Genomic DNA, 26,177 nt, shown 5'->3' with positions numbered 1-26,177 from the left:
ATTGGCAGCTCTTGGATCCTCATGGAAGCTGTTGTTGCTATAATGCTATAAATGCTATCTTTCTCCGAAATAATGAGGTTCACACTTTACTGTCCAGTACAGTAGTCGATACCCTGTTAGCTCAGAATATGGCTGGAAAAAAACAGGGACATGCGACGAATGAAACAGACCATGTACAGTATGAAATTGAAATGCAGAGGCTTTCAGTGGACAAAATACTAGAAACTGTTGACTTCTGCTCAGTCCATGTCTCAACTGCTTCATGGTTTTTGTGTCCTAATGTACACTCATTTTCTTGGCCGAACAGGATTTTTGCAGGAAAAATCAATAAACTATCATAGGGTCCTTTAAGATTTCACCTCGTTTATGTTTCAGAGCACATGTTCTTCAAACTTCTGCACACTCTGTCAGAATCTATCGGTTAATCCAAACCTGGTGCGTCTCGTGAGCCTGTCATCCGTCATCAGGTAGACAAATCTTTAATCCTGCCTCGGCTCAATTACATGTACTGATGAAAGTGCCACACACGGGTGAGTAATTTGATGGCATAAGACATGCCATCAGCACAGATGGCTTGCGCAGGTTTTATGCATAATACCCACATCGCTACACATAGTTTTACATACAATGCTGACAGCTCCTCGGCTATATGAGGATTTATGAGCACCTTTGTTCATCTCATTGAGGTACTAGATGGCTTTTTGCCCACTTTGGGTGGTGAATATTGACAAGCCTGTCAGATTTTTGATGAATCCAGGGCTTGGAGGAGCGCAATGTTGAAACAGTGAGTGCGAGCGAGGGAGAGAGAGAGATAGATCGTCAACAGGGCTGAGTTACTGAGCAGTGGCAAAAGGCAAAGTACAGAATGTGTTTTTTAGTCACTGCTGGAGGCAAATGCTCCATTGAGACAGTCACTGTCTGGACTGAAGGCTAAAACAAAGCCCATGACTAAAATCAATGCTTGCCATCATAAAGCCCCGTAGCTGAAAACAGAACAGAAACTGATAGAGGCAGCCATTGTAAACTTTGACGTGGCGGTGAAAAAAATAAACACAAACCCCCGAGACTTTAAAAGTCTATCCAGAAAGCTGATAATTCCAGTATTGAATTGAATGAAAGGATTTACTTATTAAGCTTGAGTCTGTAATTCAGATCTGTCTGAAATGTTCTTTGTTCAATACAGATATATATCTTTAACTTTTAATACAGCTTCTACCACAATAACCATCTTATTCCCTACACTTATGCACAAACTGACTGACTGATTACATTTTTACTGCAGATTCATCACGAGAATATCTAAATAATCTAAAATGTAAATTTTACTGTTTCTAAGCTAAATAGATGCCAGATCATTCAGCATCTATGTCAATTGAACTACATCTTATTAAACTCAGTATACTGTGAAGTGTCCTCACGTATTTAGCTTGTTACATGCACATGAAGTAATATGATATCATACAGTATATTAGCATCCAGCTTACTAAGAAGACACTGCGTACCTTGTTTGAGATATGTAAATGAGTTTCATTAAAGAATCTACTCCCTGTGCATGAGTGAAAGTATGTCATGACAGTGCTATTACAGATAACGGCCCCCTTCTGGAGCAAATGTTCCTTCCTTCACCTTCTTTCCTCTCCATTTCCCTTCTAATGTTTTGTGAACATGTGCTCAACATGCTGTCATTTGGCAGACATTGGCACCCTAACCACATGTCTTGTTTCACAGTCTTGCAGGTCAATTTTACAGGGCTGTATTAGCACTGGGTCACCTTTTAGTGGTAAGAAGTAGAACTTTTACTTTCTGATGTAACAGTTTTACTTTATATTTAAAGCTAAATAGACTTTGAATGTTGACCGGCTGCTCTAAATGGTAGCAAGTTGGTTTAAATTTAAGAGGCAACTTTACTATTCAGAAATCAGTAAGCTGCACATAGCGTTCATCTCATCTTTACCAACCAATCAGTGACGGCTTTATATCAAAGGGTGCCAAAAAATATAAGCAAGGCGAAAGATCTTGCGTTGTTAAATCAAACTTTTTATGGACAGACGGATGTTTAGGAAGACTGGATTTTGCTCTTAAGTTTCAACCAAGTAACAACCAGCCTGGTAGAATCTTAAAGCTCATGTGAAAGTGTCTTGAGATGCAGAAAATTGATGAGAGAGTGTCTCTTTCTCTAGAAATACAGAGTTGATGTATGTTTTTCCACAAGAAGTTCTGGCCTCCGTTTTTATGCCTTCTGGTGTCTATCCAGATGTCGATTTCTGTTTCATAAAGGCGATGTCTGGATGTCAAGATGGTTATGTTTGGCGGCATGTTGACTTCATTGACAGGTCTCCTAGGATTAAAAAAGCAGAGTTGGTAGTTGCGACTTGATTGCCCAAACATTAAAGGCAAAAGTCGTAATGCCCGTTCCGAACGACCACACGTGTAGGCAGGCGTGCGCCATTCAAAAAGCCTGCCGTCATGCATGTAGCCTTCTATGCCTGCAGTCTACTACCTCCCCGATCTCTCTCCAAGAACTTTATGTCTTTAGCATGTGTTTGTAGTTTTATTGCAGTAAATAGGACTACTGGGACCGACAGTGTCTTCTCGAAGACATTCACAGTTTTGGACTCAGTTGTGCAAACAAAAAGTGACAGAAGCAGCAAATCCGTCAACTCGAATGACCGTATAGGTCGTTTGTCCCTACCCAGGGATACAACACGCAGGAGTATACCAGTGACAGTCATATAAGACCCCAATCGCCATTGTTCCAATGGTAAATATACGGTTAAGGTTGTGGAAGAAACAACGCTGACTCTCGGTTTCATACCGATTCCTCTGTGAAAGTCCTGTGTTTTGTGGACCCGTCCATCCACCTCAACCTCCACCTGTTGTGGACTTTGTTGCTCTATATCCTACATCACCTGACTTCCTCTGTTGGTCCTGTTATAATTACTATGGCCACTAGAGGTCACCTTACAATAAAACATAACTATGGGCTTATTATTTTTTTTTTTTTACAGGAGACAGGTCTCGAGAGAAGATGCTGTTTTAACAGTGAAAAAAAAAATATGTTTGGAAAGTTGCAAAAAAAAAATTTGACGCAGGCCCCTCTATTCTGACATCGGAAAGGTGCGGAGGGAGGCATTTCAGGGGCTGAAACGCCTCCACACAAAGCACTTTGTGTGGAGCATAATGAGGCCCTTAATCTCCATCCTGGTTCCTCCCTGATGTCCAAGTTTGAATTTTACAGCTCTTAGAAACATGCAAAAATATATTGACATGTTAAAAAAAAAACTAAATTTCAAATCGAAATCAATTTATGGTTGGTGTTACAGCTATTACACGTCATCCACGTCCCATATAACCAACATCAGAATTTCACTTCTGCAAACACAGAGAACCAATGTGATTTTAGTGAGTGGAAATGGGACCCTCCTCTCTGATACGGCTCATCCTTAATCACTCAAGTTAAATTAGCAAGTGATATTTTAATGTTACATCTTGCCCAGTGTAGTTTAAGATTTCAGTGATTCACTTTAATCACTTTCTGTTGATTGCTTGTTCATAATCACAATGTGCGGATTAAGGACTACAAAAGGATAAAGGATCGTTTAAATAAACTGGAGTTCCTTTAAATTCCTTTCTCCCTGTAGACACAGAGGAGCGCTCCGATCTGTAAAAACCTCAACCATGGAGCAAAACATCCAAAAATCAAGAAAATGGTCATACACCCTTTTTAAAGTTCAGGGTTAAGAGTTTTTTGGGCTTCACTCATTCTTCCTTTGACATTTGACCTGTATGTGGCTCATTGATTGTGATTCATTGGTTGTTACTTGAATGTTGGTGGTATAAAACTGTTTGAACGTTTTCCAGAAGGGGAATTATTAGGCAGTATGTTCCATCTGGCTCACTGGAGGAGGAAGAGTTTGCGAAGATTAAACTTTTCCGTTCTCTCTTTTGCCTCTTTTAAGTAAAAATTTTATACTCTAACCTGTAAAACATGGGGAAAATGGGAGAGGAGGCCTCCTACAGTACAAGGCCAAAACTAAACCATCTGCAGATGTGTTCACTGGTGCTTACTTGCTAAGTAAGCAAACCTCGCAGACTGTCAATATGTTCGAGAACCGATGTGCCACGTGGTCTGAACATACATGTATTACATCTCATAACTCACAAGGAGATCAAATTCCATGCCAGCAGATATGATAATCATAATTCTGAGGATTAGCTTTTTGAGCATTTCACAGACCTGGATGATCTGTCAAGCTGGCAACACACTTCCTGTATAAAGTCTAAACTCTCTCAAAGCTTCTGTCTCAAACATCAGACAAACACATGATAAAAAAAAAAAAGTTCATTCATGGGTATAAAACACATCTGTCAGAACATTTCTGACTTCTGATGAATGGAGAAATGGTACGTTTTATTAAATCATATTTTCTTTTTTAATTCAGTTAGGGAACTTAAAATTGTTTCACTTATTTCTCAGAGACGCCTCTGTCAAACACAGCCTTGAAAAACAGAAACATAGCACGTTCCAATCAATCAACCAATTAACTGATCATCTGCAGTGGCACTCAACAGACTTGAACCAGCGTCTGCGACTACTGAAATCTGAAACAGGCATCAATCTCTGTGAAATGGACACCGAATTCAGGTACTTAAAGCCATAAAACAGGCTAATGTAATATTAAACATGTTTTTTTTTTCATCATTAAAAGGAGTCACTGACATCACCTGTGATGCCGTTGTCTGCTTGTTTACTCCCGTTTGAGTTTGTGGATGAAATGAAAACAGCTTATAAAACCATTAATTTACCGTCCAAACAGCACAAGCTTACCCAGTTGAAAGCTATCCGAGTGTAATTAAAATTCTCCTGGATTTAAATACATTCTCGAGTGCGCATGCTAACGGCCCTTTTGGGAGCTTCTTGGACTAATCGGAGAGACTGAGAAGTGTGTTCCTTTTGCTAATGGGTGAGCACGTGATTTCACAGCTCCCAATGTGATTATACTCTTATTAGGGTCAGACATTCATAAAGACTCATTAGTAATTTTTTCCCCACCATGTGTGTGGGTGATATCATTTCTATCTCTTTTGGTGTGTGCAGTCTTGCTTTGATTCCAGCGAATCAATCCCTTTGAGCCAATTTGTAAGCCACTGACTGCTTGCACCCAAACTTAACCCAGATGTAATAACAAGCAAGCGTCTAACCCAAAAGACAAAAAAGGGGAAGGGCCTCTCTCGGCTGGTTTGATGTTGCGAACGTTCAGATGGTTCAGTTTTAACAGACTTTGAGGGGATCATTAGAGATGGTAAGTTTTCTGAGAAATTAAAAAACACCAACTTTGGACAGACAGCTTGTACACACTCCTGTTCCCGGCAAAGAGCATCCCAAGCAACATGTGTGGATGACAGGTGGTAGGAAAAGGTTGGAAAAGGCAGCTCACCGCCCTCAATCTCAGAAGACATGGCTCCACTTAAAAAAAAATAGTTATTTGTGAGAACTACATCGGAGAGGTAACTACAGGTAGTTCACTGCTGCTTTGTGCTCTCTTTTAAATAGAAGTAGAGAAAAAAAAAAATAAAGAGCCACACTTTTCTGAACATTGGTAGCCCAGCTGCAGAGACTGTTTACATTCAAGTTAATCGAATTATGTGCAAGTACTCAGCGATGACAGCGTAATTAACAGTTAACAAGCCACTGCTGCACATAGTTGACTTTGTATGTGGCTGTCCTTCTCTGACAAAATACTGTAAGACTTGGTTTAGGCATGTATAATGGAGTTAAGTAATCAGTTTTGTAAAAGTGGCATGACATTCTGTTTCCCTTCTTTGAGTCATATGAAGGGTGTGGTGCTGGATCCGGCACAGATAAATCCCATTTACGTCGTTCTTTATTTTGCTATATTTGTTAACGCTGGATGAAGTCAGTGTGCTGTTTTATAACTTGCAATGTCAACTGCGCAGTTACTGTGTCTAAACACAACCTGATATATTGCTGCAGTGATTCCTGGCTTTTAATAGTGTATAGTGAGCTAAACTGAACTCTAATGGTATGATTTGGTTAAGAGAACATACTGAAATACATAATGGTTGTCATTATTGCGAGAGAAATCTATATCGATTCTTAAGCATAACAGGTTCGTTAAAAAGTTTTTCACAGAATAAAAGACATACAATTTGGATAAAACAACCAAAACAACGGAACCGACTGTTTTGGCATCGACAAAAGTGAGGAGCTTAGAATGTATGACTCATCCATCTGCTTTCATGCTTCATTTGGCCACACACATGAAAACTCACACATACACACATAAACACATAAGGATCCCCATTTCCTGCTCTCCCAGAATCCTCCCGATGAGCCAAAGACACGCTCAATTCAATCCGCTCAAGCAAAGACAGAGACAAGCACACAGCCTTTCGATGCAGATAAAGGACCTCCTGATTAAACGAAAGCGTATGCATGTGCTGGTGGCATGAAGGTTATAGAGGGTGGTGTATGACTGCAGGGATGTCAGTTTGGATCCCGAAATGAGCTGGGGGTTGAGTAATGCTGTTTCCTCCCACTAAAAAAAGTTCCAATGAGGTGCCCTTGAGCAAGCCACTTAAGCCACATTTAACACTGGTGGCTCCCCACTGTGAATCTGCCTAATGACATGAATGTGAAGGCGCATGTTGCTAAGGATTGAAAAAATTCCTAATCTCCGAATTACGCATCACCTTTTACTCCTGCCATAAGGAGAATATCTCAGCATTCGTGGTTCTGCCACATGAAAAGCAAACTGTGAACGTGGAGCCCATAAATCAACACACAATTCAGTCAGTCAGTCATCATGCTGCTTAGCAGCTGAGCGTAACGTGACAGAAAGTAACTGTGTCGCTCCATAAGGGGTGTGGCGAGCGACCACAAAGTGTGAGACCTGCAGTGAGTCCACAAAACTTTGGAAAAAACTGAACTGCACACACAGACACGCGGATTTAGTTCTCTGCATGCACAACCAGAACTGCGTTGTGTAGCTGTTGCGTGGAATGTGATTGCTATGTTTTTACTTCATTCGTCCTTTAACGCTGCCAAGCTTTGAGGTGGTTTCGGATCAAAAAGCAAAAGACTCTTTTTTTTTAAAACATTTATAAGATGCAGGGCACTGTGTTGCAAAAAGGGAGGGGCCTGCCAGCCCGGGACTGTGGAGGAAACCGCCTCCCCCGAAAAAGGCTAACCAAACGAATGGCACAAAAAGTTATTTTTCAAATGGCTACTGTAAAAGGAGCCTTTGTGTCTTCAAAAAAATCTGCTCCAACTGACACTTGACTAAATGCAGCAAAGGAAAGGACAAATGGAAAGAAAGACTCAAAGAGAAAGTACGCAGTGTACCGAGTCGGAGGAGGGGATTTTCTGTTGAGCAGCAAAAGATGTATTTTGGGGAAAAGAGCTCGTTCTTGAGGCTTCGGTTCTGCTGTTTCACCAGAGGGCCTTGGCACAGTGTCAGGGCGTTGGTCTTTCTTCCAATAGCGTCACTTTCTGTGTGACAGCAGTTTCATAAGACCTTAATAATGTGTTTTATTTTTAACTGCTTTGTTATTTGATGTGGCAACAGTCGTGGTCAATGAGAAGCTGTAGTTAAACTAAAGCACACACAAACTACGATCGTGGATTCACTTTGACGGACAAACTGCAACGAGAAATGACAAACCCATGTGTGCCGTACACCTCTCGTTTAGTTGCAGTGCCGGGCAACTGATAATGGACACCGATGCTTCTGGCTGTCACCATGTGACTACAGAAAATCCATTTCATGCATTTAAGCCTTTGACAATAAAATGATATACTTAACACGTGACCTCAAGCCCCTGGTGCTCCGGGCGCTTAACAACATGCTACTCGCTCAGAGCTGAGAGAAACATACAATAAGGCATCCTCCCAACTGGAAACACCGAGTAAAGTAAGCCTACTGTTAAGAAAGGCTTCTGGTGAACATATGCAGAATCATACAATACAAAGATTCCACCACTGACTTTTTAAAACAGTTCACTCAAAGGTCTCACATTTCACCACATGCTCGTGAAATCAAACTTAACCAAGGTAACTGCATATGTTTAATATAACACAGAACCATAGCTATTGGAAGGGGTCTGAAACATGTATATAACACGGCATATGTCGAAGCTTTTCAAAATTCATAACACCGGTCCTGTGAATCAAATGTAAATGAGTTCTGGCCTTTAGTTATGAATATATTTACAGTTGTTTATTAGAATTTAAATGAGGTTGAGGAATTGAATTTCACAGACCAAATGAAGCAGCCCATATATTTCTGACTACTAATGAATGCTGTTCTGAAATGCACTGATTCTCAATAATCCTGCCAAAGGCATCCAATACCATCCAGCTGGCATTCAGATGTTCTACAGATGCGCTCGATTCACCAGGAATAACAAGCATGGAAATAGATGCATCCAGAACACTGCACTGCAAAGTATGGAATGCGTCATTGATGAATTTTCACAAACATACTTAGGCCTTTCAATCCAATAGTTTGGTTATGAGCAAAACTATGGAGATACAATAGTCCTTTTGTTGTTGAGTTTCTTGGTTCCAGAGGAGGCTGTGGTTTATTCTATGCACTCATACAGTCAAATGAGGTGACCAGTGTTTCATCCACGTATTTTTTTTATAGTTGTCCACTTTGATACTATAGTGGAAAGTACAGAAAAAAAAATTTGAGCACATACTTTATATGCCGAATGTGACCTTTCTGGAAAACATACATATACATGTTCTGGTACAATTGGATAAGGATGTGCCGTGGTACACTGAATTAACTGTACACTCAGAAATGTATTCATAAGCGTGTTTCAGATGTTAGTTGTGCAAACCCTTCTGGGACATGGACAGAAGGATTTTCATTTAGTTGAGTGGAATATCACTGGATGAGGGCCCAGAGCCTCTGAACTTGGGATAAGTAAGACAGACTGAAGTGTAGCGAAAAAGCTCAGAGACGTATCAGGAGGTACAGTCCTGGTTGAAATTGTTGGCGCCCCTGAATTTTAAATACAGAATTTAGAATATCTGCAGAAATAAATTCAGATAAACCAATTTTGTATCATAACAATAAATAATAAAAAAGTCCAAAGTTACTGAACAACAACAACAACAAAAAAAATGCTTTCATGTAGTGAAATGAAAAAAAAAAAATCATCCTTTTCATGAATTTAAATTAGTTCCTCAAACAAAATAAAAACCAAATAAGACTGGCCTGTGCTTAATTTTCAGTGTTCACACGACCTGAATTAACCAATGAATGATGGTTTTACTGCATAAAAAGGGGCGGATTTTTTCCAGCTTCTCTTTCACAAAGACAAAGACAAGAGAGCTGTCTGAATGCACCAGAAATGCTGTTATCAAAAGACATAACATCTTCATAGACTACAAGGCAATCGCCAAAGATCTTGAAATCCTTGTTTCGGCAGTTTGTAATGTCATCAGTTATAAAACTGTGACCACGCTTCCAGGACTTGGTGCTAAGAAGGAACTAAATGAGAGACGTCTGCAAAGGTCGGTGCAGATTGTGGAAAAAACACCACGCAAGACACCAAAGAGCTTCAGGCTGACCCGGAGCAATCTGGAGTGGTTGTTTCACCGCACACTAAACCAAGATTATTCAAAATTAGTTAATTGGCTGAAGAGATTCTAAATTCTGTACTTAAAATTCAGGGGTCCCCATAATCTTAATCAGGACTGCAGCTATTATTATGAAATCTGCCTCTCTCTGCCTTGTTGAAAAACTGCAATCCAGTCGTAGTAAGTCATCAAAGCTGTCTTTGTTGTCTGCTTTGAATTTCATCATGAATGCCATATGAAAAATAAGGAGTCATTCAATTCGTATTTTTTGTCATGTGCAGGGTGGAGCTGGGCAGCGCAGGGCTGGTCCTGTTGGATTTGGCAATGAAATGTCCCGTTCTCCAGCGCCACAGCATCCTCCCCACACAACGTGTGTTTCATGTCTTCACGGTGATTCACTAGAATCATGCCGTGTGCCCATATGAGACTCTGCTACTCCCGAGGTTCAGTGGTTTAACATTATTTATGCTGTGTATATTCCACCTAGCAACGAGGCCTTCTTTTGCCTCAACAACATATTTTCTTGTAGCTCAAGACTCACAGGAAGGAAGTATATTATATCTGTAACACTGGACACCTGCTCACAGTTTTGCAGTTTCCTCAATCATAAATCCAGTACAACAGCCTGTTCAAAGACAGACCCTTTCCGGTAAGTTTGATTCCGAATGACCTTACTCTGGTGCGATGTGATTCAAGAGTCAGCAGTGAGTTCGGATGGAGACCACCGTCATAGTTTATGTCTTGCATTCAACGAATGAATCATACATCTGTATAGTTTGTATACAATTTGGTCTTACGGTGACATTAGTGGAAAGGTCAGGGGGTGTAAATTAAAAGATAAGACTGATAAATCTTGGAATCATGAATATCCACAGAAGATTTCATGAAAATCCACCTGTTAGATCTCGAAATGACTTGTCAAAGACAAAGTTGTCGGTCTAGCTTCAGCTGAACTTTAGCCTATATTTTTGCACAGAGCAAGGGCTGTGGATTTCGTAACACAACTCTTACATTTGACTGACATTATTTCTTCTTTGATTTCAAGAACAAATACAGTGACCATTAACTCTTCGAATGTACTGTTTTACGGTAAGACGGAGCTGAAAAAAAAAATGTGAACCTATCCTTTAATACTGTTGTTTTTGGTTTTTATCCATTTGCATATCAGAAACAGCAGCTCCAACGAAAAATTCTCCAACCAGACCAAAATCATAACCTTGCTGACACTTCTATGGAGCTAATTCCCTGCAACAGCCCCCAAACTGTGTCCACTCTGTCCCACAAACAGGCTCAGGAATGCTGACCTACATACACAAATACAGATGTCCGGCAATGGCTGCACATTCCCTGGCAGTAATGCACTATTTTCAAATTGCCAGAGACCACCAAACTGTGTTTTTATTAGAATGTGGACTGGATTTCTCCTCTCAGCACGGGACTTTAGCTGTCATGTTGAAAACCGCCGTGCTATCTGGAGGGGAGTGTTCCCGGTTTGACACTGTGAAAACGTTTTCTGCGACGAAGAGCTGGCCGCTCAGAAGAGTCTGTTCAAAAAGTCAGTCGGTTATGAGAGAGAGTGAGGGTTTCCCGCTAGAGGAGAAGGGAAGGTTACAACGATGCCAACATGTGTTTAACAAGCACATACTGAAATTTGTGGTTGGCTTCGAGCAGAAGTAGTAACCTAAAGTGAGCCTGTTAATATCTAGATTGTGCAGCCAGTAATAGGGATGTTCATGATTAGGCCTAATCAATGATCTACTATTGGGGATTATTCTTAATTATGTGTTGTTTGGATCATTGTTCTGAAACTGAATAATTTCAATGGCAGGAATTAAATTACCAACATAATTGCATTTTCTGCTGTTTACTCGCCGTGTATATGTGTCAGGAAAGCAGAAATACTACACGTACAACCTTAAAGACAACTCGACAGTCTTCTTCTGCCTTTGACCATCCATGTTCAATAATGTCCGGAAATGAAAACCATAATTTAGCAACGCAGTGAACGCAGTTTGTTCCACTTTCAGTTGCCAGGAAAATATTTGTGCTCACAAATAGCTGCATGTTGGTTGACACTATGATTTCTGTGCAGCAACAGCTGCTGGGAAGGACAGACAATATGGCAAATTACATAAGGCAAATTTTCACTTCTGCGAAGATAGGAAAACATCTCAGTTATTATTGGGGAACTTTTCATTTCTCTAACTATTATAAACTGTATCAAACTATCTGGTTTGATAATGTGTGGTTGCAGAGCGGAAAGCATTCATTTTGTTTTGAGAGTTTGTCGAGGCCATAAAAGCGGCTTTTAGACGAGAATGAAATCTAATAACGGGGGGATTTTTCTATGTCAAAGTTTGGACCACACTTTCCTGGGATCAGATATTTCTATGTTAAACTGCTGACCTCTCTTTCACTGACTGCTGAAGTAGAGCACAAGCCTGTGTGCGTAAAACTTAAGACCCGGGCGACTGCTGCCCTTCACCTACTGTACATCTCCTATTTGAGACTGAACTCAGGGTAATTAGTCAGCTCAATAAAGGGTCATCACTTTCACCTCTATTCCCCGGCTGATGTAGAAAGAGCGGATGGTTCTAATATGGTGAGTGTACTGTATGGAGGCAAAATTAGTTTATGCCTTTAATGGTAGGAGGGCAAAGAAACACCAGGAGCTTGCTTGTTTTTCTAATAAATTAATGTGCATTAGAGAGTCGGGCAGCCAGAAAAAGCTAATTCAATTTTTTCCCCCTCAGGCTGGCCTTAAGCTAATTGCCATCCAATAGTTCTTGGTACCTTTATGTGTAGCAAAAGGCTCTCTCGCACTGCCAATTAGCTGTATAACAACTGGAGGTTATTGAGCAAGGATTGGACCACATTGCTGTTAGATTGGAATACCTGAACAGGTCATGTGTATCATTGGTTTTGGTTTAAAAGAAGGAATGGAAGCTGTCTTGTTGTGATATCTTCTCGTTTAAAGCTACAGTCCTTTCCCCTTCAGAGGACCGTAAGAACAAAATGATTCAGACAGCCTGGCACCAGGCTCAACAAATCTAAACTGAACTTAGTGATTTTTTAAAACATCTCGAGTGTCGTCATTATACACTGCAGATTTGTGCTGAAGAGGAGCTTGGGAATGCGTTTTTGGCCGTAAATTAATAGGATGTGCTCCAGGGTCACACGGTCAGCTTCCATGTTCTGTATCTTTACATTCCCAAGGGGCCTATTCCCATGGCCAAGTCTGGCACAATGTGGTACATCAGATTGCATAGTTGGCCACAAAAACACTGGTTGTTCTTTGTGCACACTTGTCTCTCCTGTAATCTGTATTTCTTCTGGTTTGGCCGATCAATTGTTGACTTCAGTGTGTTCAGCTGTTGCTGTCAGTTGCTCAAAGGTTCTGGTTCTTTTTCTCATTTCTCACTATCTCCATTCTCTTCCATGTAATAGGGTGTTTTCATGAAATACGTTTTGTTTCTCTGTTTGTTTAATCAATCATGTAATCATTTTGAGCTTGGTCTCCCCAATCTGAAACAATGTCTGATATTGTAAATATGTGTTCGGAGTCGAGGCACGAAAAGGTAAGACAGACATGATTTTCAGCCAGGGAGAATGTATGAGGGAGACTTAACTAATTGATGAAGAAGCAACAGAAACTGGCTTGGTTACGATGAGCACGGTTTTGCTTTAGATACGTAAGAAAAGAACGGAAACCAGCACAGTCGTAAGTAATTTTTGTCTTCATCAGGATAAAAGTCAGTATATAGCTAGTAGGCATACAGTATATAATGTATACAACCGGAGATTCAAATCAATTATTTGACAGGGCAATCAACATGAACATGGAAATAGAGTCCGTAGAGAAGGCCATTGAAGGCCAAGAAGGGCCGAAAACATCAATTATGCCTACCTTATAAGAACAAGCAAAAGTAAGAATCACAGAGTAGGACCTGTGGGGTAGGTCTGGCCCAGACTACCGGTATCCCTCTGTTTGCAGTCTTTATGCTCAGTTAAGCTAATGGGCTGCTAGTTTTTGCTAGAATGAGGACTTTGATCTAACTCACGCCAGGATAAGCAATAAGCATATTTCCCCAAACGGGGAACTATTCCTTTAAAGTCTACCTGTGAGCCGTCACAATTCTATGTTTGCCTTCAGCACATTCTGGCTTCAATTTCCAACCTGTGGAGTAATTGCCTGTTATATGTAAAGTCCAGCCATTTAATTCCAACACCAATTAAGCTTAAACCCTAAAATTTTACCCTTATCCTACCTTGACAAAATCTTTAGAGGCCTGCTTCAACCACAACTAATCGTGATAATGAGCAAATTTTTCTCTGTGACGACCCGACAGATAACGAAATCTAATTAGTGGGAAGAATTGTAATTCACCCCCAGAACTGAGTCTCTGCTCACTTCACACTCATTTTATGAAACTATGTTGAACTTTTCAGCATCTGATTTGCCAGAACTGTGTGAAAGATTCAATGCATGATTACACAAGGAGCTCGGTTGTCTGGCTTGGCGGACCAGTGACGTGTGCTTCAGCTCGGCTGTGCAGCTGTTCTCTGCTCCATGCTACTGCAGGCAGCTGTACAGTCCTCTGGTTATTTTAAGCATTCATAACCGGCGGCATGACGACATTTGCTCCGGCCTCTTAAAACTGGGATCTGTGTGAACCACAGCATATACAGAATACACACCCTCACAAAAAAATAAACACAATCGTGAACACAGACACAAAATCCCCACCCTGGATTCCCCCCCTCGCCCCCTTTCCATCTTTCGTCAACCCCATGTGAAGCAACAAGCTCTTCTGTTGGTTCTCCCGTCTAGCTATATTTATCTGGTGCAAGCCAGAACAGACTGTTGTCTGCCATATCCCAGGCCTGGTGTTATCCCCAGCACCCTTCATTCTGTCTGAACCCAGCCCTGTAATGAAGCCGTCTGGCGTCAAATTACTCAGAACACTCGATGGTCCCTCGGTGGTGCTGATGAAGATTTTCAGCAGGATGGGAGCTGGCGCTGATCTGCCTTCGTGTCAGCATGCTGTGAAAAGTGGCCCTCCTAACTGCAGCCTCCCGCTGCCATGTAGTGGGAATGATAGAGTAGGAGATTAGCTATTTGGAAGACAAAGGTGGCATTCATATCCATTTTAAAAGGAAAATATAGAAAATTAAGTCACATTCTTGGTGAAGTTATCCATCAAGTGTCAGGTGTTTGCCAGAATCTCCAAACTTTGTTCGAGTGTCAAAACTTCATCTGTAAAAAAAATGCACCAAGCAGAAAGATTTGATTACTCTAAGGAGATACACATATCACAGCACCTTCGGCTGAAGCTCGATTCCATTGTCTTGGAGCAAAGGCTGATAACACCTCAGCGTCGAGAACTACTTAGAAGCACAAAAAACTATTTGGTCGGAGTCTGATGTCTCATGATTAACCACTGCAGTCTTGTGCTTATGAGTCATACACACTCTGGGCTGGAGGGAGTCCCCACACTCAGTGGATTTCTCTATATTTAAAATAGTGTGTCATATTCACGTGTGAGCTACTGTCCCTGCTGGACTTATAAAAATAGCAGACGTAAGTCTATAAGGGATAGTGCTATGTAGAACAAAACTTAACACGTGGAATCCAACAGACAACGCACCGATATCAAAGACGATTTACAATTTTGCTCTTTTATCTTTCTTTCTTTTTTTTTTTTTTTTTTACATTTGTGTGTGGCTTACTGTATATAGAACATGCTAAAAAGAGCCAAGTTCCCAGGAGATGAAGGCTTGCTGTGAGAACATAAAGCACATCTGATAACAAACGGGTCTCTCCATCCCTGTTCCACCAACTACTTCAGATTTAACATTCTTCAAACGTTGGCTAATTGCTGCACACTTGCATTCTTTCATTGCAGTTGTTTTGTCTATATTAGGTAAGTGAGGCGGAGGGACAACTTGATTAAAACTTTCAGCTCTGGCTGACCACGCCATAACCAGATGTTGGAGTGGAAACCTCAGGCAACACGTCTCGGATGAATCAGCCCAACACTGCAAACATTTCCCATGATCATGCTGCTTTTCCAGTAGCCCTTTGTTACCCCACTGGCCACATCAGTCTGCTGCCACTGATCAGGGCATGTGAGTTACATGAGATCCAGAGTTTTAGACAAAGCAAGTATTGTTCCTAAACCTTATTTAGACATTAATTTATATCATATGATGATGTAAGATAACAGTATCAGATGATATTGCCAGTTGATAACATTCACGATAAACATGAAAGATCTTGGGGGGATAAACTGACTGAGTAATGCCACAAAAGCCCTCCAGGGTAAGAAGACTTTATGTTGTTCCCTTTTCCTATTAATTTATTTTCAATGGATAAGAGAAACAATGACAGCCGGAATGGAACCAAGCAGAAATGATAAAACAAACTATTCTCTGAAAAAAATGAAAAAGAAGAAAAACCCAGAGAGGCCACTCATATCGAGACATCTGGTCATGCATAATTCCTGCTTATTGAAAACTTGGCTGTTTTGTGATGGTGAGAAATTTCTCTGGAGTGTTCTTTTTGGGCTTATCAAAAATAAACACACACAGTTCAGCTGCTGCAGAGAGGGAAGACTATAAGCCTGTCTTTCGCAGGGTCATAACACACACATTGATTTTTAATGTTCCACTTTTGGTCTTGGCCCCGTTGTGGTCCAACAGGTATCCTAATGTGCATGACATCATCACAGTAGTGCATCTGCATAGGTCGGATTTGTCTTTTTGAGTTTTTTGCAGCGTTCTTGGTTTGTTTTACTATTATTTTCTTATATTTTACAATGCTTGCTTTTTATCATGTTCAGTAATTGATATTCTCTATTCGTATTCTTATCCATATCCTGTTGCCTGTTGCTGCAAAGATCCTATATCCTCAAAAATACCAATCCATTATTCCAGAGGCCTGAGTATGTCAAGCTTTTGGCCAAGGACACAAATTTAATAGGTCTTTGTCCCGAGCACTTGTGCATCTGTTGGATCTTTAGTGACGCTGGTTTCTTGGCTCTGTAACTGCCAAGGTCAGTCGGTCCACCACTTTGGTCCTGACTGTATTATCGCAAGAGCTATTGGATGTTTGGCCAATAAATTTTTTCACAAACATTTATGGTTTCCAGAGGGTGAATCCTATGGACTTTGGTGATCACCTAATTTTACCTCATCCCATCCCCTTAAGGTCGAAAATGTGATTTGTCGATTACTTATGGACACGCTTATGACCAAATATCTGCAAAACTAATGACATTTCCATGAGTCTTAGGTGTACTTTGTGTTTAGTACTAATTAGCAAATGTTAGCATCCTAAAACACTAAACTAAGATGTTAGCATGCTAAAATTAGCATCTGACTAAAAAGTATCGCTGTGGCTAAGTACAACCTCACACAGGTGCTAGCATAGCTATAGAAGCATAGTCTGGTTACTTGCTACGAGGAGCTTATGTTTTCACCCGTGTCTCTTTGTTGGTTTGTTTGTCAGCAGGATTATGCAAAAAGTACTGAACCGAATTACACCAAATTTGGTGGAGGGACGGGGCATGGGCCAGGGAAGAACCAATTAAATTTTGGTATAGATCCAGATCACTTACTATGAATTTGAACTTTTTTCTCTGAAGTCTGGTGTATGTTGTCTGAGATTGCCTTGGCGGAGGTATGCACTCTACGGGGTACAATTCTAGTTATTACTGAAAATAGTAAGTGAGTACAAGGGTAGTCAAATTTCTTAGTGGGAACTCTGATGAGCATCTGAAATATGTCCACACTTTGTAAAATCTAGTGAATGAAAAATACAGCTGTTCAACTTTATTATCATGAAAAACCCTGGCTGACCTTGATCCTGTAGCTGTAAAACTCTTTCGTGTATGGGTATTAAGAACTGCGAAGAGAATGATGGTCTTCAGCGGGTTGACTATTTTCCTATTTTCCTTTGCAGCTCTCTCCCCAGACTGCTGCTCCTGTAGGTAAGACTGTGTCCTTAGAATTGCCTAAAATTGCATGCCGCAAAGGTAATTACAGTTAAACAACAATCTGAAATCCCAAATTGCCTCTTACAGATCTGAAATTTGGATGTACACCATCCGTCACTAAACTGCTGCGAAAACCCCCTACCATCAGCTTATCTGATTGACGTGAAAGGGGTTAAAACAACACAGGAACACACCATGAGATGGCCTTTGACCTTGCACCTAGGGACAGAATCTTGGCCTCTGTTTATGTACAAAAAATCTTTTGTGTACACACCCAGGGCTAAACGAGAAATGTGTGTGGGCTGTCTGCCTGCTCTGAGCAGATCATGGCCCTAAAATATAGTCTGTGCAGCCTGCCGTTGTTGACAGCCAGAAACCTTACAGACAGCAATGTGGGAAAGATCATCTGCCAGGGAAGTATAGAGTCCTCAAGGCAAGGGACATGTTTTTTTTCAGTATTCTTGCATCACTAATGAGTTATGATATGTGCTCTTGAAGTCACTGAGTCCTCTGCTTTAAGTGTGACCACAATGCAAGTGATACATTGAGGGGGAAGGAAGAATTTCTCTTTTACTTTGAAAGGGTTGTGCATCTGGCACATGTGTACCCTGTGAAGGACAACTCTGCCTGAGTTAGCTTCAGCACTTGTTTCTCCTGCTTTTAAGGATAATTCTGATTTATTTCAACTTGGGTCTTGTTTTGTTCTTGTTTTTTTAGACATTATTCCTATCGCTAATTGTAACATTTTACTCGCCAAGTTAACTGCTGAGACCTGGAGGGCTTAAAAAGAAGTCGGGTGAGGGAGCAGTCAGCTCATCAGACTGGCTTTAAAGACACCTGTAGACGGGGCCTGATTAATGGACTAGGTGGCCTTGAGGCAAATATGAACCGGTGGGACCCCAAGCTTAGCCAAATTTATTTGGAAGAGAAACCAAACACGAATAGTAATATTATTACCCAAACTGTTGGTTGTAAAAATCCACCACTGTTTACAGATATCAATTTAACATAACAAACCATGTTCTTTTCAGGGGCATTCACATTCAGCTGTACTTCCAAATAAAGTGGTTTAGATAATCTGGCTAAAATACTGTCTTACAACCTGTCCGACTGTTAGACAGCTGAATTTTCATGCCCTGTGGCTCTTTTTTGCAGGGATGTCAGTGCGTTTCAAGAGCTCAGCAGTTGCTTTAGTGGAGTACAATGTTGACTGAATCTATGAAAATAAGACCCAAGTTGTGATAAACTGGAACTGCACCTTTGCTTCAGTGAAGTCAATGATAAAATGGTCAGTAACCCTAGCTTTTGCATTTTACATTTCTGGTCTTTAGCTGACGCGCCTATCTGACTACAACAGCTCGCTGTCGATGACCAACAGTGGCCCAGTGAGCTCAAGGACACCTTGACAGGAGCTACTGCTGTTACAGGAATCAAACCTCTAACATTTCCATCATGGGACAAGCACTGTAATTACTAGGCAGACATTCTGCCCACCTTGTTCCTGCAGGTCAGAAATGAAATTATAGCTGTAGTAACAAGATAGAGTTATAGAGTGGAAAGGAGCAGGGTGAGGCCGGTTGCCCATGCAGCTAACTTTAGATATTTGCAGTGACATTTGCCTCGGGCTAGAATCCCAAAAAACTGTTCATAAACCATGACTCACTGAAACATCCTCTCTGAAAGTGCCAGAATAAAGCATCTGGCAGGCAGACTTGAGGGAGGTTATATCATATAAGCAACGTTATCAATATTGGTTGTCTCCCGTGCTCAGAGATGTTGTGAGGGTTTCGTTTTCATGTAGCCATGATTAGCTCGTCAGTGAGCTGAATGCCTTCCAAAACAAGAGTGAATCATGCACAGCACTTAACTTTGAGAAGTTATGCACTGAATCTGCAGCAGGGAAACCTCCAGTGTTTCTTCTTTTTTTAATGACATATATGTACTAAAACTGTCCTTAATATTAATATAACATTGTTCGTATCTTGGAATGTGTATAGTGCATTTTGTTTCTGATAATATCTGATATTTTGTGTTGGGTTTTACAGTGAAATGTACGAAAATAGTGATAGCATTTAAACTCAGTCCTTTGACATTTCTCACAAAGTTCAAGCGACTGTTTATTTTTTGGACGTTCAGTCCTTCAGTCACACATGGAAGGATTTCCGTGGAGAAAGAGCAGGCAAGCGGGCTATGCATTGAGCTCTGCATTTATAAACACTCAGATTTTCTTGTTTGGATATAATCCAAATGCCCCATTTCTATTCTGTCCTAACATTGTGTTGTGTTTAAAGTAAGAGGTGAGGGGAGGGTCACGAAGCGTTGCTGTGGGACCGGCATAACTAGCAGAACACTAATCTCATCAATTTCCCATTGCAAATATTGGACTTATTAATCTTCTGTGCAGACACTTGTAGTCACACCCTTCTCTCTGCCAACTCTCAAGGAACACACGGAGGCCTTGTATAGAGCCACTTCCAAAAGCCCAAGCAAACTCCATACTTATTTTTTTCTTGTTACCATAGTAACATTATACTTTAGGGAAGATAGCAGGCTCATATGCTGTCTCGGGATGCAAATCCCCTCATTAAGCTTCACAATTGAAAATGCAAACACATTCAGGAGCAAGACATCTCTAAAACACTCACAAATGTGCATAAACCATCAGACAACGTTTGTAGTGGATGCTGTTGTCTTTATTATATATTATTTGAACAATTTAAGACAAGTGTCCACAATTAGGTATGTGGTAATTCAGTTAATGCTCTTACAATATTTTCTAGTAGCTTTTTCACTTCAAACATATTGGTGGTATTTTACACAGAGCATCGATAATTCTGCCAATAGAGTTGGACAGGAGTTTTATTTTTTCTCCATTTCGTCTTTCTCCATTTCCTCTTGCCAAAATGTTGTAAATGGATTTTCAGAAAACAAAAGAAGACAAAATAAAGGAGGCAACAAACAAAATACTTTGTTGAAGGGGTGTGATAACGGGCCAAGAAAGAAGTCATTAACTTTTCACACTGTTTGGTCAACAGAGGGGATCCGCAGAAGACATGGCTTCCTTAGGAGCAAGTACTGTAACTTCTAAACAGAGTTACATAACAACATCAAACTTTGTGTGCCTATCAACAGACAGAAAAACGGGAAACAAAGTCTATTACCAGGCCAACCGAACAACATGTAAGCACTGCTGAGCAATTTAAGGCTTGGAAATAGCTGCCCTGCCAGTTTTTTTTCCAAATCTTGGTGAAGTGGTGGTTAAAGGGCAACCTTAATAGCCGCTGAAGAAATACAGAGCTGCCGGGTGTTTCAAAGACTCTGAGCAGGAACATGTCATGTCCAGTTTGAGATAGAGCCATGATAAAATGTGCATGGCTTGATCTGAAAAAAAGTGCTGTCACATGGCTGCCGAATACAAAACCCTGCTGATCGTCTACTTTCAATGCCAAATATGACGTGCCCCTTTTAAACTTAAATGGTAATCACTGATACACAGGATCTGAAGGGGGTTAAAAGTATTAAGTAAACCCGGGCAGGTGAAAGACTGTGTCATCAATCATAGGTGCAATGATCAATTGAGGGCCCTGACATCACCAGAAGGCTAAACAGTCGAATCTTCCAGCATGAAAGCTAAAATGTATTCCCTGTGAAACTTCATGCATTCCATGTGCAGAGAAAATTACAGAATTTATTTGGTGCGCTACTGCTTATGATCACACTGCATCATAATTGTTCCTGTGGCTTCTATGTGGGCAGATGAAACACGACGTTTTAAGACCACGGGAAAGTGGTAGGTTGCACCACTGAAGAAAACTCATGGAAAATGTTATTATAGGGGATGGTTCACTATTCTGTGTTCGTGATTTGAATTCTGCTACTGTGCAAGAAGTTCCTGGAGCTAGAGAAGTAAAGCAAGCGGATGCAAGCACACCACTTCAGCAGCTGAGGAAAGATTGTACAGCGCTTCTTTAGAGAAAGGTGCCAGTGACTTCAAGAATGCCCAAGTATCTGGACATCATGTGGCGCATGGCCAGTAAACACAGGGAAGAAATGAAACCCTTTATAAGCCCTCTAAGTAGTTGGTGGAAGAGTCCCCTGACAGCTTGTGGCAGGCATTTTGTGGAGAGGAGGGGGGCCAAAATCTAATCAGTGACTTGGTACATCTGGTCAACATTAGCATTTAGTTCTCCAGGGTCACTGGGTGAGTACATGTTCACACTGAGGCAGCGAGGATTGTGCCAGCGGATAATTAGATGAGGAGAAATTGTACCCTCATTTAGGTTGTCCCGTTTTATTCTGCCATCATTTTGATTAGACGAACATTTGGCTTTAGATATGCGGAAAATCATATCTACAGCACCATTTAATGCCTACATAGAGATACTGCACACTGTTATGCAAAAGGTTTTTTTTTAAATTGTCATCAAATGCAATGCGACCGCGCTCAGACAGGAGTCACCGTTTGCTCGGTGTACGGCTAATTCTTTAGCAGAGGTGTAGCCGTCATGGCAGTCATTGGGGTTTATCTATAAATGAGCAAACAGAAGGGCAGATGACTCCATGCTCGTGGCGTACAGATCACAGTGCAGGAGAGCTGAATCCAGCTCTCCAGCCGAGCTTTGGTTCTGTGCCACGGAAACCAAGCAATACTCCTCCGCTCGGATCAAGAGCCACTTTTTCACTTCAGCTGCCAATGAGACACTCATGGAGAGGTTTGCCCAGACTTAATTGGAGTGGAATTTGCTGTGAGAGTTTGAAGATCTGTCAGCCGGCAGAAGACAATGAGCTGAACAGCTGCTCTAAGTCCAAGGCTGATCCTGCCAACTCACCATATGTACAATTTTGCGCCGAGGTGAGTTGGTTAAGCTGTTTGAAGACACTGTTTCACCTACCATCCACATACCAGATACGCCTCACTCAAAAACTGTACATCCCACAGAAACTGTACTCACAATTAAGGGGAATAAGAAGAAGAAATGCTCCCTCATATCATATTGAAAAAGGTACATCTGTAGCTGACTCTACTTGTGTTGTATGGGGCCATTGTATGCTTTGGCCTTCAAGCGTCCCCCCTACTCAGCATACACACACTGCCTCTCTCACTCTTTTACTAGCCCCCCTCTCCGTCTCTCTCTCACACTTTCATCTCTCCTTGCTGGGTGGACAGGGGGCAGCTCTGCCTGCCACTGTGCACCTCCTCTGAAAGAGCCATTCATTGCTGCCGGCAGAGGGACCTCGGCTCACCTCCTAACTGCAGTGGGCTTTAGCTTCACTGCCTCCTGCCTTTTGGGAACACACTTTCAATGCAAACATTCTCAAGGTGAATGTGCTCACACACTCAGCCAGGCACAGACCAAGAGGCACAAAAAAAAAAAGAAGAAGAAAAAAAAAAAAAAGAAAGCATTACATGAGAAATCGACAGATGTTGTCTCAGACCTTGGACCAGGGTGAGACCCTTGGCACATCTCTCCCCTCTTGTATTGAGTTTCATCCAAGAAAAAGAAGATTTCACTGCTGAGCAATGAATGACATGAGGACTGTGAGAGTGGACAACAAAAAAAGTGAAGAAAAGAAGACCTGGTGAGGAGTTTATTGTGCTCAATGCAGTATTGTTGCAGGCTAAAGTTAAAGTTTGTTTAGTCCAGGTTTGAGGCATTAACTAATCAGCTTGTCATGCCTTGACTTATGCACTGGGGAAGCCTCTGAGAGGGACAGTGATCTGATTTCCTACCATGCATCTCTGACAGAGGGGAGCAGAAGGGAGGAACAGGACACTAACAGCGTGATTTGTAGTGGCACTTACCTCCATGACTGGGGCTGGGGAGGCAGAGCAGCAGGGTCAGGAAGGCACCGACCAGGATCAAATGTAGGGCTCTCATATTTTCGTGCTGAAAGGTAAGTCCTCCACTCTCACGTTAAAGATACGCCATTCAGAAGGGACTGAATGAGTTTTCAGTTTTGGGACCTGCTACAGGATACTCCCCTATGTGAAGGGGCAGGGCTGGGGAGGGACCAGGAGAGGGACGCCCTCTTTCAACCCCCCCCAAACACACACACACACACACACTGTGCTGCACATTCATGCACAGATTGGAATATCATATCCTGCCTCTCCCTGATGCAGTAACACATTCACAAGACCTGTTACTACACACGTATGTGCAAAAAATCACACATACAAACACTCATGTATTCATGCACACACTCATATATGCATTTAAGTATATCATTTCACAAACGTTCTTCCCATACCACCCCTCAAATCAAACACCCGCCAGAGCAACACTACCTCCCTCCTTCTCTCTCAGTCGCTCAGTCTGGCCACTCCTGGATTTGTAGACTCCCTCGTTTTGTCTCGCGCAGTAATTGGAGTGGCCTTTGGAGACCAGTGGCTGCCGTCTGCAAGGATAAACCTTTTACTTTTAATTAAAGACAAATCAGGTTGCTCAACTCTCTTGGTGCTTTATCTTCCTAGCTTTCCCCTGATCAATGTCTCCTTCTTTATGTTTTTGTTTAACAAACCTGCTCCTGAAGCTAATTAAGCGTACACTTTAGCGTGAAGTAGAGGTGGGTTGTGATGCATTTGCATTCACTATCTCTCCTCTATTGATAGGGCAGGGACAATGAAAAAGTTTTTTTCTGCTCAAGTTATCTGAGGCACTCAGAGAGAGGCTTTAATCGTGGTGAGTGCTGTCGCTGATTGTTCTCCACTTGGCTTTTAATTTCCTTTTTTTTTTGGTAATGAACCTGCACACACTCCTTACAGTATCTTCTGGTTGCATGCTAAGATTAAACCTCAAGTTCACTCTCAAAGCCTCAAAGTTCAATGTCACCTGTCTCGCAGTCAGCTGCTTGGAAAATTATTCCTCGTCCTTTCTGACAGCCGAAATGGGAATACAGTTAGAATTTTACAAAACACTTCCTCTCAGGTGTGGAAAATCTTTACAACAGTAATTAACTCTTGACTGCAACTCTTGCAGTTCAATTAGCAGTTTTCTTTTCAACTGAACAAACAATTCCTCGCAGATAATCCTCAAATTAGCTGACAATTAGCTCCCACATTTTACATAAATGTTGGAGAAATTGTTTTTTTTTTCCCCTTCAAACTTGTGCATATGCACATTCTGACTTCAAAATATCATGTTTTGATGCTTTTTTCTCATTCATGACAGAAACTCATATTCATACAGAGCATATCTTTCATCTGGATTTCTCTGAGCTGTGCATAAAAGGATCCCTTTTCTTTGGATCAACAGCACCTCCAGTGGATAATACTGCTTCATACTGAAGTGGCATTAATTTGTTTGGCAGACAATAGCCACAAGGAAGATTAAGTGGACATCTCTCTCTGCGAAAGGGTATGAATGATTGCAGCTGAAAGAAAACCTGTAAAATAACACATGGCAGCTGTAACATGACACTTTTTATTGCAGGGAACCTTTTCTGACACCACAGCCTCCCTGATTATTTCAGTGTGACACGAGCTACAATTAAAATGCTCCCTCTGAGCCTCAGCCAAACGTTTGCACCAATGACATGCTCTCGCCTCCCTAGGGATGCATAATTTGCCCTGGAGGGATGTCACCCACTGATATGAGTGGGCTCCTGCAGTATTTGAGAGCACAGGCAGTCTTATGCAATGTTCGACATCCGTGGCCCCTTTAGCATAGTAAGTGCTCCAGATGAGGCAAGTAGATGTGTGTAAACCCAACTTTATCAAAGTAAGTTGATGCAATTCAAGGGATCTTTTTTTTTTTTTTTGGCTTAATAATGCATGGATGTGCTTTGATTAAAGGTGCCCTGTGGAGTCTTTAATAGTTGAATGTAAACAAAACCCTGTTTGTTTACATTCAACTATTCTCACCAAGGTATATAATATATGTATCCTCAAGGTGTAAAAACATGTTGAATGCATTTCCCGTCACATTAAACATCTGGAAACGCTTTTTTAATCTTTTGAAACCTCGTTTGTTTACGTCAGCATGTTCCTCTTATCTACTTTTATAGGTCCATTGCAACATTTTACAGTGAAATTTGTATCACGTTAACCACCTGTTGTGCAGGTGAATCCTTGTGGTGGTGGAACGAAAAGATAAAAACAACATAAAGACCCACTTATGGAAACATTTGTACTACAGAAACACTAGAGCTCAAAAACTCCATACAGTAACTTTAAAGGTGCATTGGTTAATTTTTAGGCCACTTGGGGGCAGCAGAACAAGCTGAAATCATAACATTTGGTACATAAACATTTTTGTAGCAAACCTGTTGGCAAACATTTATCCATTAACACATCCAGCAGACACCGAGGAACATTAATATTCATTTGGAGTTGCCTTTCTTTCCACCTGAAAAATGTAAGAGCCACATTCCCTCTTTTTTCAGCATTATTTTGGTCTCCACCAACTCCTGGGGGGGATATCTGGCTCTTTAGCTACTAAATGCTCCTCTGCTCTACTCAGCTAGTCGCTAACTGTGTCTGTCCGCTGTTTGGTGCAGGTCAGGTGATGTACATTAAGTTTTTTAGAGCTTTTTTAAGCCGAAAGCAGCTACCCCTTGTGTCTGGA

The 26,177-nt window shown here is 41.3% G+C and overlaps 1 protein-coding gene across 1 annotated transcript in view; it reads right to left on the bottom strand.

Moving 5' to 3' along the window:
- cspg4 (chondroitin sulfate proteoglycan 4) overlaps positions 1-23,528 on the bottom strand; it is a 67,650-nt gene extending 44,122 nt beyond the window's left edge. Inside the window, exon 1 of the mRNA XM_040133578.1 lies at positions 23,414-23,528. Within this exon, the coding sequence (XP_039989512.1) occupies positions 23,414-23,489 (76 nt within the window). The 5' untranslated portion in view covers positions 23,490-23,528. The remainder of the gene's footprint in view (positions 1-23,413) is intronic.
- Between the last annotated feature and the right edge of the window lie 2,649 nt (positions 23,529-26,177).

This window comes from Xiphias gladius, chromosome 8 (genome assembly GCF_016859285.1).
Source record: "Xiphias gladius isolate SHS-SW01 ecotype Sanya breed wild chromosome 8, ASM1685928v1, whole genome shotgun sequence".
Lineage (NCBI taxonomy): Eukaryota > Metazoa > Chordata > Actinopteri > Istiophoriformes > Xiphiidae > Xiphias > Xiphias gladius.
This window is presented reverse-complemented; position numbering and strand designations above follow the sequence as displayed.